At 29.9% G+C, this 12,850-nt stretch overlaps 1 protein-coding gene across 2 annotated transcripts; it reads right to left on the minus strand.

Annotated features, from left to right (window-relative positions):
- Positions 1-6,718: 6,718 nt before the first annotated feature.
- On the minus strand, positions 6,719-9,921 carry LOC115711255 (nuclear transcription factor Y subunit B-1). 2 transcript variants are annotated; one of them, XM_030639592.2, is made up of 7 exons: positions 9,585-9,921; positions 9,118-9,353; positions 8,868-8,997; positions 8,488-8,493; positions 8,304-8,384; positions 8,117-8,167; positions 6,719-7,098 (listed from the first exon to the last, which is right to left on the minus strand). In XM_030639592.2, exons 2-7 carry the CDS (start codon positions 9,333-9,335, stop codon positions 7,054-7,056), a joined length of 531 nt encoding a protein of 176 aa, XP_030495452.1. In that variant the 5' UTR covers positions 9,336-9,353; positions 9,585-9,921; the 3' UTR covers positions 6,719-7,053. The 2 variants fall into 2 exon arrangements, 1 of the variants encoding a protein (XP_030495452.1); XR_009686833.1 differs by having other exon boundaries at positions 8,488-8,997; positions 9,118-9,455; positions 9,585-9,777.
- Positions 9,922-12,850: the final 2,929 nt, after the last annotated feature.

Consider the following 12,850-nt stretch of genomic DNA (forward strand, 5'->3'; position numbering starts at 1 on the left):
TTCCGGGAGCACCTTGCACTCCGGGTACCTCCTCCGGGACCTATGCCCAGGGTGTTTCCTTGTGGCATTCAAAGACTTAGCAAATATTTATAAGTTACCTGATCCACGTGTCCCTGTTCAGTTGGTCCACGTATATTGGGTGAAATCAGGGGCAACAATATGTATTTTGTATAATCATAATATTCGATATTACAATAATGAAAAATTACAAATTAAAGTTGGTTTAAATAAAAAAAAAACAACTTTAATTAATTTTCAATTATTATTTAATTTGAAAAATAAATTCAAATAAATATCGAACAAGTTCCATAATATAATAATGAAAAATTACAAATCAAAGTTGGTTTAAATAAAAAATCAACTTTAATTAATTTTCAATTATTAATTAAATTCGAATAATAAATGAAACAAGTTCCATAAAATAATAATGAAAAATTACAAATCAAAGTTTGTTTAAATAAAAAATCAACTTTAATTAATTTTCAATTATTATTTAAATTCGAAAAATAAATTCGAATATTTAAATGGAACAAATTTGAAAATATCTCGCTTAAGTTGTTTTAGAAGAATCTAAAAAATCAACTTAAATATCTTTCAAATCAGATTTAATTAAATTTAAAATTAAGTTGTAACCACTTAATTTGAAGATATTCCATTTTAAGTTAATATTCGAAAAGATATTAACCTAAAAAATATCTAGAATATTCCATTTTAAGTTAATATTCGAAAAGATATTAACTTAAAAAAATATCTAAAGAATCTTAATAACCAATGCCTAAAATTCCTCAACTTAATTTTGAAATTTTAAATCCAAAAGATATTCAGATTTAAGTTGGTTAGTTGTAAATAACTAAATATCAACTTAAATAGGAATATTTAATGAAAAATTTAATTAAGCTTCAGAAAGAATCTAGATGGTTATAATTCTATATTTAATTAAATACAAGAAAATACACATAGTTTAGCTTAGAATATAAAATTCTTTAAACTATGATTTTCTAAATTAATTTCAAAATAAATGAAATTAATTATGTTGCTAATCAATTTTAATTAGGTTAAACTAGTGTAATTAACCTAGTACAATCATTCAAATCAGGCAAATGGGCCTTCACAATTGGGGTGGTTCATGTGAGGGGGTGCTGGGTTCAGTATGTCGTACCCACTTCTATGGCTCCCAACTCTCACACAAGGCCCAAAAGAGAGGAATTTAACCTTAATAAGAACAACTGTTATTAATTGAATAGGCCCAAAAACTAAATGGGCCTAAATAAATTCTATCAAGAACTATGATAATTTATTTTAGCAACAACAACCTATATGCATCTATAATAAAATTAAACACATAGGCTCACACAGGCAAACTTTGGATGGGTCCTATCATGTTGCTAGGTCATACACAGATGAAAGAAGTTTGTAAATATACCTGTTACAAATTATTATCTTGACCAAGGGAGCCATCAGATCATTAGATCTGGCAAAAGGTAACCATGGCTATTTGCAATCAAGTAATAATAGGTTTTGAAAACTTACACACAAGCTAAAACACATACTCCTGCAACAAGGTTAGTTGGATAGTTGGATGTAGGATTTATTTAATTTTAAATTAAATAATTAATTTCGAAAATAATTAATTAAATAAATAAAATAACAAAATTTAAAAAATTAGCAAAAATATCTTATATCATTTAAAAATTACATAATTATAGTTATCTTTTTTTAAAAAAAAAAATTAAATAAGGTCAAATTCTTAAAAAAAAATTAATTTAAAATACTTTAAATCTGACCTTAAATTTAAAAATAAGATAAGATATAATCAAATTTTAAAATAAGATAGATTATTAAGCAAAAAGATAGATACTAACTATTTTCAAATTCAAATTACACTAATATCTTGAATTAAATTTAAAAAATATTAAATTAATTCAAAATGATAATTAGAATTGAATTAGGAATAGTAATAGTATAAATACAGAACTACACAAAAAAACGGAAGTTAATTCCATGAAAAAGCATGAAAAAACGAAGAAAAACGAAAAAATTGTGAGTTGTACGGATAGTTTTCGCGATCGCAGGAAAATTTCAGCACAGCTCCGTTTTTTTCGAATCTTCAAAAAATCATAACTAATTCAAATTAAATCGAAATTGAGTTCTGTAAAAAAGTAACTTGCTTAATTTTTTCCATACTATCCAATAAAAATAATTCCAAAAACAGAATCGCAATAATTATTCACGAAAACTCACAAACATCAATCAATCATCAAATAACACTCAATACAACATGATACCATCCAAAAACAAACAAACAATCGTTTTAAAGTCCAAATTTCTTGGAAGTAAATCAATTACCATGGCTCTGAGGCCAGTTGTTAGAATTATTTTACCAGGATCTTAGATTTACTCACAAGTATGTTTATTAACATCCTAAATAAGAACTTTCTAAAACGATAAATTAAACACATATAAAGTATTAGAAACCTTACATTGGGTGCAGCGAAATTAAATGACTCCTTACGTTCAGATCTCTAACCCTTGTATCCTTTCTGTAGCAGAGTATTATCAAGATCTGAACCTGGATCTCTTTCTCTGAATCCTTGATGTTGAATCTCCTTTGCTGATGATCTATCTTCACGATCTTCCTCACTATGATTGAGGTATTGCTTGCTGTGTGTGGGCACTACTCTAATCACTAGGGTAAGTTCGAAAATCAAAGGAAGAAGAGAGAGAGTGAGTGGCGGCTAGGGAAGAGAGAGAGGAGGCTCAGGTTTTTCTGATTCAGAAAGTGTATGTATTAAATTATTATGAATTATGATATTTAGTTTATATGTATTTTTCTTTATGTTTTTAAGTTAATATTAAAATTTTCAAGCAAATATCTAATTGAAAAATTGATCCAATCCAATTAGTAGTTGGGTTGAATCAGATTAGATTTTGAGGTCTAATTCGATTGGATGGAACGATGATTTTCTAAATTTAATTACTAATTAGATTAGATTGGATTAGAAAAAATATATTAGATTGGATCGGATGTCCAACCGTAGATATTTTGATACCATTTTCTAATAAAAAAAGAATTTTTATTAGTTTTTAATTTCCATAAAAAAAAATAATAACCATAAACTGTTGTTTAATTAGCTAATTCTATATACATATATATTATTATTTATAAATTTAATAATAAATGAAAACCAATGAATGGCTTACAAAGAAAAACTCACTTTTTTTTTCGAAAAAAGACACTATTTATATATATATATAGATATAAATATATTATGGTCTATAAATATACTCTTTTTGTTTCAATGTTCTTTGATATTTTTTTTCATTCACTATTATAATTGATTAGGGAGTCACGTAGTAACTTTCCGTAAAAATAAAACTACATATATAATAAGAACAAATATTTTGAACTAGGGGGGCCAGGGCCATCGTAAGGTGCTATATACCTCCGCCCCTGCTTCTAGTTCTCTGAGGTTCTAGTTTTGGGCAATACTCCTTACTTTTATACTTGGTTAAATGCTAGATTAATTTCAAATGTAATAAGGTAGTGGCTATTTTTGGTTTCCTGAGGTTCCAGCTTTAGGCCATACTCCTTACTTTTATAATTGTCTTTAAATTTAGTTATTTCTTGTGAAAGAGGTATAACTTTATAATCGATATAATGTATGTTACCCTCAAGTGATTAAAAGTTGAGACTTTTGATACTTGTTAAATGATAAAACTTTCAAAGACCAAATATGAAATGAAAACTTCCTCTTTTATTCAGATACTTCCTGTCCTGAGGCGTACATGGAAATAAACACTAAGGTGGCATTTGGTTGGAAGGAATGAAAATATAGGAATGAGAATGTGAATAGGGATAGGAATATGAATAGAATGGAATAAAATTTAAATGCATAAAAAAATTGATAAAAAAATTATTAAAAATTTTCTCATCATGCATTGGAATGGTCTTTTCTTCCATTTTAAAATGGAATAGTCATTCTACTAAAATGGTGGAAAGACCACTCCATTGGAATGACATTCCAACACATTAACATGCAACTAAACAAAAGAATGGAATGAAGATTGTTTCCTTTCCTTTCCATTCCATTTCATTACCTCCAACCAAACGCCACCTAACATAAAAAGTAAAGAAAAACAAAAAAGGAACCTGACCAGCCCTAGTTTACTGATAGTATCGGTGCAGGTGATCAGTGTTCCATGCTCTTGGAATTCTTGTTCCATCTAGTCTTTTTTAATGGTAGGTTCCATCACCAATTTTGTCTATAACTTCATATGAACCTTCTCAGTTTAGTCCTATGACCCCCACCACAGGCTCCTTACTAAAAAAAGAACTTTTTAAAGGGCAATTGTTATACCCAAAATTCGGCTGGCACCTCAATGAAGGACACATGTCAAGATAAAGGGAAAGTAAATTGATGCCATTGCTTTTATGGAATAACTCATTAATTTCGTAAGCATCAGAGTATATTTATAACCTGCTAACTGTAAAGTCTTAGGCGAGGAATCAATGTATAAACTGGCACTTAATATATTAGCGAAAAACCATATGTTGCTAAATGCGAATAGCGAGGCACCAAAGAAAGCGACTCGTATCAATCATGGAGATGCTTAGCGTACAATAAACAAACTAAGTGTAAAAGTCGGATCGGCTCAAGAACAAGTAAGCGAGGTGACCATCTCGCTATGGGAAGACTTCCTATAGCTTCATCCAGCTAACGGTAACGAGGCTTACAACCCTGGCGAGTCAGAATGGTTCTTTGTAAATAAGAACCGCAATCAACACCAGACATACATTGTCGACCTTGGAAAGAAGAATGGCCCCAGCTCGCTATTGGGATCACTATAACCAAGTTTCTGTCGAGACATCTCCAAATAGGACAGCTAAAGATGTGTTAAATACACGATTATTTTGACCCAGTAAAAGCGGGAAAATCACAGCTATACATTTTTCAAATCGTAAACTGCATTTACACTACGTGATAGTAATCGAATCCCACAATTTTAGGGATAATTGTTGTAAACATATTCTGGTCAACTTTGTAGTTAATTTTCCACTATGTAATTATAAATAGTGACAAACAAGACCAAAAAAAGGGATGAAAAACTCATACAAGAGAGTTCCTAAAAAAAATCAGAAATCGGAATAAGATTGACTCGTGGACTATGTAGAATTTTAACTGCAAAACCACGTAAAAAACCCTGTGTTCATATATTATTTTTCTATAGCTTTTATTTTTATTTTTTTTTTGTGTGAAATCAATATCGTGAGGCTCAATTTTAGTTAACGAAAATCTGTGTTAACAGGCAGCACTTTGAACGACACATTCTGCAATTGGCTGTTGGTTTTGTTCAGCCGTGGTAGGCAGGGAGAGATGGAGGAAGCCACAGTTGTTAGCTTGTCAATTTGGCGTGCCCGTAACGACTTTGTTTGGCAACAAAGGAGGCGTACTGCTGCGAATGTGGTTGCTTCAGCAAGAACTCTGCTTGATCAATACAAATCCGCTCAAAAAGGAAAGGGTCTTTCTTTGTCTCCGTTGATTGACGGGGACCATGTGCTTGAGCGTTGGACTGCATCTGCTATAAATAAGATCAAGGTTAATGTTGATGGAGCTTTGTTTGAGCGAGAAGGCCAGTTTGGTTTTGGTTGTGTGGCTCGAGATTCCAACGGTAATTTGGTAGAAGCTTACACGATGGGAAAGTTAGGGCAGGTGCAACCTGAAATAGCTGAAATTGTTGGCATAAAAGAAGCTTTAAGCTGGATTGACCGTCATTCGTGGGGACAAGTGATTTTGGAAACTGATAGTTTAGTTTGTGTTGAAGCCGTGCAAAGCCAAATTACTTTGTCATCCTCTTTTGGTCTTTTAGTTCATAATGTTCGTACTCTTCTCTTATCTTTAAATAATGTTGAGTTGTGTTTTGTCAAACATTCTGCAAACAAGCTGGCTCATGTTTTAGCCAGGGATTCTTGTTTCTCTACAGGTCGCGTGCTTCAATTGAGAATTTTTCCAACAAGTGTTTTCTATTGTTATTAACGATTGCTAGTTAATAAAGTTGTAAAGTTTATTCAATAAATAAAATATATTAATATAATTATTTTATCAAAGTATTAAAATTAAAAAAAAAAAATATTTGAATTTACCACAAAAAATAAATTAAAGTAAAATAAATAAAAAAAATAATAAAAATATCAATATTTAAGAGTGATAATTTAATGTTGCTAATAAAATAAAAGTTTGGGAATCAATTTACTAAAAAAAATAAATTTTTGAAATAAACTTGTTAGAATGTAGTTTGTGGACCAATTTGTTAAAAATAAAATTGAAGTACCAACTTGCTAAAACTTTAATAATTTAAAGAACTATGATACAAATAAGCATAACATTTCCATATCGACCCAGACTTGCAGAATATATTAAGGACCATAAACTTTCAATCAACTTTCTCCACATAAAAAGTGAATTCAAAAAGCCAAACGACACCCCAAATAGCATTCATGCGACTCTGCGTGATTTAAAGTCAGCTCAGTCGAGTGGGTTGTTTCGTTTAGATTACTGCAATTTGAAGAAAACTACTAAGCCTTTTCAAACAGCATGAGATCAGTACCTCTTTTGATTGAACTCAATTATTGAGCAGCAAAAAACTGTGGCATATCTTTCATGTAAAAAGTAAAAGCTATTACAATTTGGCCTTCGGATTATGAAAATATAGTATGAAGTTTTCCAAACACGTATCACATCAATAGTCCTAGAAATAAACAGTTGTACAGAACAAATTAATTTATTACTAGATGATTAATTACTAGATGGCACCAAGATTTACACCGCACATTCTTTAAATAGTCAATCTACACAACCAAATGTCTCTCCTAAATATACAAGTATTACCACAATATAATAGACATGGGAACCAGAACCAACCCAATATCTCAGTGTATTCACTTTAGACAAATAACTTGTTACGAATTTTGTTGTGGGGACGGATAAATATCTTCTTCAATGGCAAACTGAACTCAATTATGGCAATAATTGAAGAAGAACCAATCTCTGTTATCTACTCTGAGCCATGCATAGGAACCATCATATGTTGAGCCTGTGACTACATTCATTAGACAGATACGGAAGTATTAGTACCAGCAAACATTAACTTGAGAGAGAAAATAAAAAACTGATTTAAAAACAAAATTCACAACAATATTAGATTTATCAAAGATAGAATATTAATTCAGTGTGCTACTATGCTACCTAGTGCATTCATCCAATCTTTCTTAAAATGATATAAGGCCACATCATGCAAAATCCAGCTACAAGAATCACCTGAAGAGTTAAACATACCCTAGCTATGCAATACAGATGTACTCAGAGAAAGATCAGCCTAATTAACCCACCCTCCCGCCATCGAAATCCTAGACCAAGGAAGAAGTTTCCTTCTCTCACTTCACATGATTTCAAATTTACTAATGCTACAGGCACAAAGTAATACAATATCATATACATGTCTTTTTATATAACTAAAGCCAACTATTTGTATCAAAGATTCACTTAAGTGATTGAATTACATACAACTACTTCAAATTGCCCTTAAATAAAATAGAGTTTCGCAAGTAGACAAATTCATGTCCTCCCTCATTTAAGTTGTGAAACCACCACAGTGAAGGTCAGTCTAAAGACAAGTGACCTTTTACTCTTTTTTTCAAAAAAAAAAAAAAAAAGGTTGGGAAACCACCACCACCAAAAACATCCATGAGCAAGTATATCACGAAACAAAACCAAAGTGATTCAATTACTGAATAAAGACTTGAACACCAAAAAAAAAACCTACAATAAACTCAACAAACCCATATACGAGCGAAAGAGATACTCCCTGATATCCTTACAATATATTATTCAGTATATCAAAATATATTACATGTATATGTCAAGGCTTGATACAATAACACAAATAGTGCAAGAAACTAATTTGCCAATTCAAGGATCAGTTCTTTTAAGTACAACCTATATAAGGATATGGAAATGTGCTATTAATAATTTAACATCTACAAACACTACTAAAATTATGAGGGCAATTTGTTAGTAATAATATTAATTAAATACAAGAGAGATAAAAGAGACTTTACTTGAGAATTTGCATAATTAACACCTTGCGAGAAGGAGCCTTGATGTGCAATCTGAAAGATTAACAATAAGCCATATCAAGTACATGACAACCTTCCATTCTATAAAGCACCTTAATCCCTACTAATAAAATTTGGAAGCAAAAAAAAAAAAACGAAGCACTTTGGCAGCAAAAAAAAAATTAAGAACCTGAGCATTTGGACTAGGGTGAATATCTTTCTTACTAGACGTGGATGAATCTCCACCTTTTGCTGAACCCTTAGTGTCACCCTGTCAGATATAACAGTTAAATACGAAATAATAAACTCCAAAACATATCAAGACAGAAAAAAAGTTGAAAACGTTGTAACTGAATATGAACAGTTTTACTTACCTCCATCTGCAACATCCCACATGTGAACCCAAAAGCAATCAAACAAGACAAACAGGAGAAAGGAGCAAGTTAGTTTAAGCTTAAAAAAAAAAAACCTTAAAATCAAAATTAAACTGCACGTCATAATGAGAAAGAACGAAAAAAAAATCCCAGAACCAAAAAGATAATAATAATAATAATAATAATATGAGCAATAGCAATAAACTAGCTTGTAAAGAAAAGCCTATATCCAAATAAAGCTACATAACATTTTATCATAATTCATAAACGCTAAAGCGTGGAGAAATTGAAGGTAAAAACGTAAAAAGATTTCAGCTTTCATAAACAAAAAGATCAAAATCACCCAAAATTGTTAACGATAATGATAATAATAAACATACCTCTCTGTATCTGGTCAAATAAATCTTAAGTGGATCAATATAGTCTTCAAACCCTAAAGTCGCCATAGCCCAAAGCAAGTCATCCCCATTAATTGTCTTCCTCTTTTCTCTCTGGCATTTATCACTAGCCCTGAACCATTATTCAATTCAAAATAAAACAAACAAAAGAAAAATCGTAAATAAGCCAAATTTAAAACAGAAAATACCGATGTTTATAAAACCATAATCCATTCAATTTCAGTTTACATACTCGCTAGTGATAAAGCTGATGAACTCGGAGACGCACTCCTGTACGGTCTCCTTGGCATCCTTAGCGATTTTTCCATTAGCCGGAAGAGCCTTCTTCATGATCCGACTAATATTAGCAATCGGAAGATATCGATCCTGCTCACGAACATTAGAACGCGGGCTCTGATCACCACCGCTCTCGTGACTCCCTCCACCTGGACTCGCCGGAGCTTCAGCCATCGCTGCAAACCCGAAACCCTAAACCAACAACACAGCACACCACCAACCCCCAACCACGAAAAAAGTACAGCAACAACAACAACAACAACAAAATCAGAACCGAAACCAGAAACCCTAGCTCTGCCATAATTAAGAAATAAGAGAAATGAAACATGAATATACACATAAATATATGTATACAAATGGAGAGAGAGAGAGAGAGAAAGAAAAAGAAACAATGGTATTATATGTAAATATAGTGAAACCAACCGGTAGAGTAGTTGGGATTTGTAAAATTGGGCGCGAGAGAAGGAGAGGCTTTAGATCGGGTGAGAATGGAGGAAGATCGGACGCTGGAGAAGGAATGAGGTAGGAGACGACTGAGATTAGAGACAGTGCTTTATCAACACCGTTCGTTTTTTCCTTTTTCTTTTTTCATTTTTCATACAATAAATAATAATAATTTTATTTAATAAATAAATAGTTTCCATTTTTTAATCATGTTCCTTCTTTCTCTGTTGTTCTGCGTTTGCTCTTTCCTCTCTCCGTTGTCTCGGTCTGATTTGCCCACGTGTTACAATTCTTTCCTCTGTTACGGCGTCGTTTGAGATTATTTGGCTGAACGAAAATATTTTCTTTATACGTCATTATTAGAATTTTTGGCCAAAAATCTTCTTAACTCGTTTCACTTTAGTAATAAAAATCTCTAAACTATTGGGTTAGTAAGAAATTTAAAGTGTCATCCAGTTAACTGTTACTATAAACTATTTATGTGTACATTCTTGTACACATGACACGTTTATATTAGTACACATAATATTATTATTTTCAATATTCATTTTAAATCAAATAAAATTATAAAAAATAAAAAATATTATAAATTTTGAAATAATTTTTATATTTTGTAAATAATAATATTCGGTATACCAATATATATGTGACACATATACAAAAATGTACACATAAGCAGTCTATATTGATTGTTAATTGTAAAAATAGATGACACCTTAAATTTGCTAGCAATTTAATAGTTTGGAGAGTTTTACCATCAAAATTTGAGCTTAGAGGGTTAAGTGCAAGTGGACTAATAATTGAAAGAGTTTAGCCGCAAAAAAAATTTATTATTATTATTTATAACAATGTATTTTTTTAGGAAAATATCTCAACCACCGCACCAAGAGTAATAAAACTCAACAAATGAGGGGGCGAGAATGCATTATTGAGTAGCATCTGCTACTAATATGTTCTGAATACAACTTGGAGAGCTCAGCCACCAAACAGTGCTAGAGGATGTTGTAAGAGCGACTTTAGCTAAGGTGTGGGCAACAATATTAAAATCTCTACGGCAATGTAAAAAAATAAAGGCTAATTAAGATTTTTGCCCCCTGAACTTTGACATGTACCAAATCATACCCCCTGAACTTTTAAGGTCATTGAAAATGCCCCCTGAACTATTGAGATTGTTGGATTTAATGACTTTTTTTAAATTTTAGTAAAAAAGTCTAACATGGATGAAAGTTCAGAGGGCATAATTTAGTGCATGTCAAAGTTCGAAGGGCATGATTTGGTAGATATCAAAGTCTGTGGAACATAGTTTAGTACATAAACAATCATTGAAATAGTAAAATTGAATAAAATTAGACAAAAGTCCTTAAATCCAACAATCTCAATATAGCGCAGATCTATTCCCTAATTATGAAATATAGAGAAGTGATGAACGGTCTATATGAGCTTCTTCTACGATTATTTTTTTCTTAGTTTTTATATTTTATTTTAATTTAATTTAAGAATCTTGATGATATGACTCTTTAGTAACTTTTTGTAAAAAAGTCTCACATAGCTTAATTTTTTTGTGGTCTTATAGTGTAGGATATAAATAAATGAATATTTTACTACTTGTATTTGTATCAAATTAATATTTTCTATTTTAAATGAATGATTTATTACCCATTAATCAAATAGTTCAATTATATATAAAAAAAAAAACTTATGAATATTTTTTTGAGATTTTTTTATTTTTACACTTCAAAACAGTTTTTTTTTTTTATATTTTTACGGAATTCTACATAGAAACTCCTATTTAGGGCTGTACAAAAAAATTTGTAAACTGCCTAAACCGAATAACCCGCCCAAACCGAACCGAAAAAACCGATAAAAATTACAAACCGAAATAACTTGAAAAAATTACAAACCGCCCAATCTGTTAATTGGGCGGGTTGAAAATAGGTCCAACCCGCCCAATTAAACCGACCAACCCGATTTTGCACCTTTATTTTTTAAAAAAACTTTTTAGTCTTTAATATATATAATATAAATGATTAAATATATAATAATATAAAGTTATATACTTAATTATTAGTTTTAAAGTCATATATATGGTATTGTACTTTGGTAGAATGTGATATTTTTAATTTATTTTTTTAATTTTTGTTGATTTTGACTTTAAAACTAAAAAAAAAAAAAAAGTTTGGCCGGTTTGGGCGGGTTAACCCGACCAAACCGCCCAAACCGTCGGTCGGTTTATAGATTTTTTTTTTTTTAAATTGGACGGGTTGCACTTAAATTTTAGCAACTCGAACTTTAGATTGGGTTAGAAAATATATTGGATAAACCGCCCAATCCGACCGATGTACAGCCCTACTCCTATTGCAACTAGCGCCGCAACTTAAATTACAACAAAAAATCGTATAAAAACCCCTATTGCAACTAATGTTGCAACCACTTTAGAAACCCAAACTATAAATTTGAAAAAAAAAATTAAAAAAACAATATTTGGAGTAATTCCCCTATTTTTTTTTTCTTACAAAAATTAGCTATTTCCACTTCAAATATTATTTTGAGAGGTCCATTATACAATACTATATTATTTTACAAAAATAAAGATAGTATTAATAATTTTATAATATAGTAGTATTTTTTACCTACGGATTAAATTAATTTATAATTTTAACAAAATTATTGTTTATTATTTTATATAAAAATAAATTCATATCTCTTTTGAGATAAAATATAAATAGATAAAAGTATCAAATATGAATATATATCTTTATCTACAAATAATCCTAAAAAAAACTATAATATTTAGTTAAACCAAAAAGAAAAAAAACTTTTAAATAAGATAATAATTTATTAATTTAAAATTATTTTTTAAATTAAAAATTTAAATAAATAATAATTAATTCAATTTAAAATTACTTTTCAAATTAAAAACTAAACAAAAAAGACAAAAATTTGAATGAAAAAAAATCTATAATTATAGAACTACATTAAAATTTATAACAAATATCTTTGTTTCATTTAAATTTGTAAATTCTATATTATATAATAAAAAAATAATAATATAAATTTTATAGGGTAAAAAGACGAGTACTTAGTTTGTAATGAATATTAAATTTATTTGTATTTGTGCTAATTACAAAATATATAAATTCATCACTAAGAATACATTATAAAAACTATAATTAGCCAAATGTAAATATAATTTTTCTATTATTACAAATGATAAATATCATTTAAAATTGGTTTCACAAAAGTTA

Source organism: Cannabis sativa, chromosome 3, assembly GCF_029168945.1.
Source record: "Cannabis sativa cultivar Pink pepper isolate KNU-18-1 chromosome 3, ASM2916894v1, whole genome shotgun sequence".
Taxonomy (NCBI): domain Eukaryota; kingdom Viridiplantae; phylum Streptophyta; class Magnoliopsida; order Rosales; family Cannabaceae; genus Cannabis; species Cannabis sativa.

Coding starts and splice junctions, on each gene's coding strand:
- LOC115711255 (XM_030639592.2), bottom strand. CDS start 9,335: ATGGCTGAAGCTCCGGCGAGTCCAGGTGGAGGGAGTCACGAGAGCGGT. Junction 8,168..8,303: donor ACCCTAGTCCAAATGCTCAG/GTTCTTAATTTT, acceptor TTAATCTTTCAG/ATTGCACATCAAGGCTCCTT. Junction 7,099..8,116: donor TTAATTATGCAAATTCTCAA/GTAAAGTCTCTT, acceptor TAATGAATGTAG/TCACAGGCTCAACATATGAT.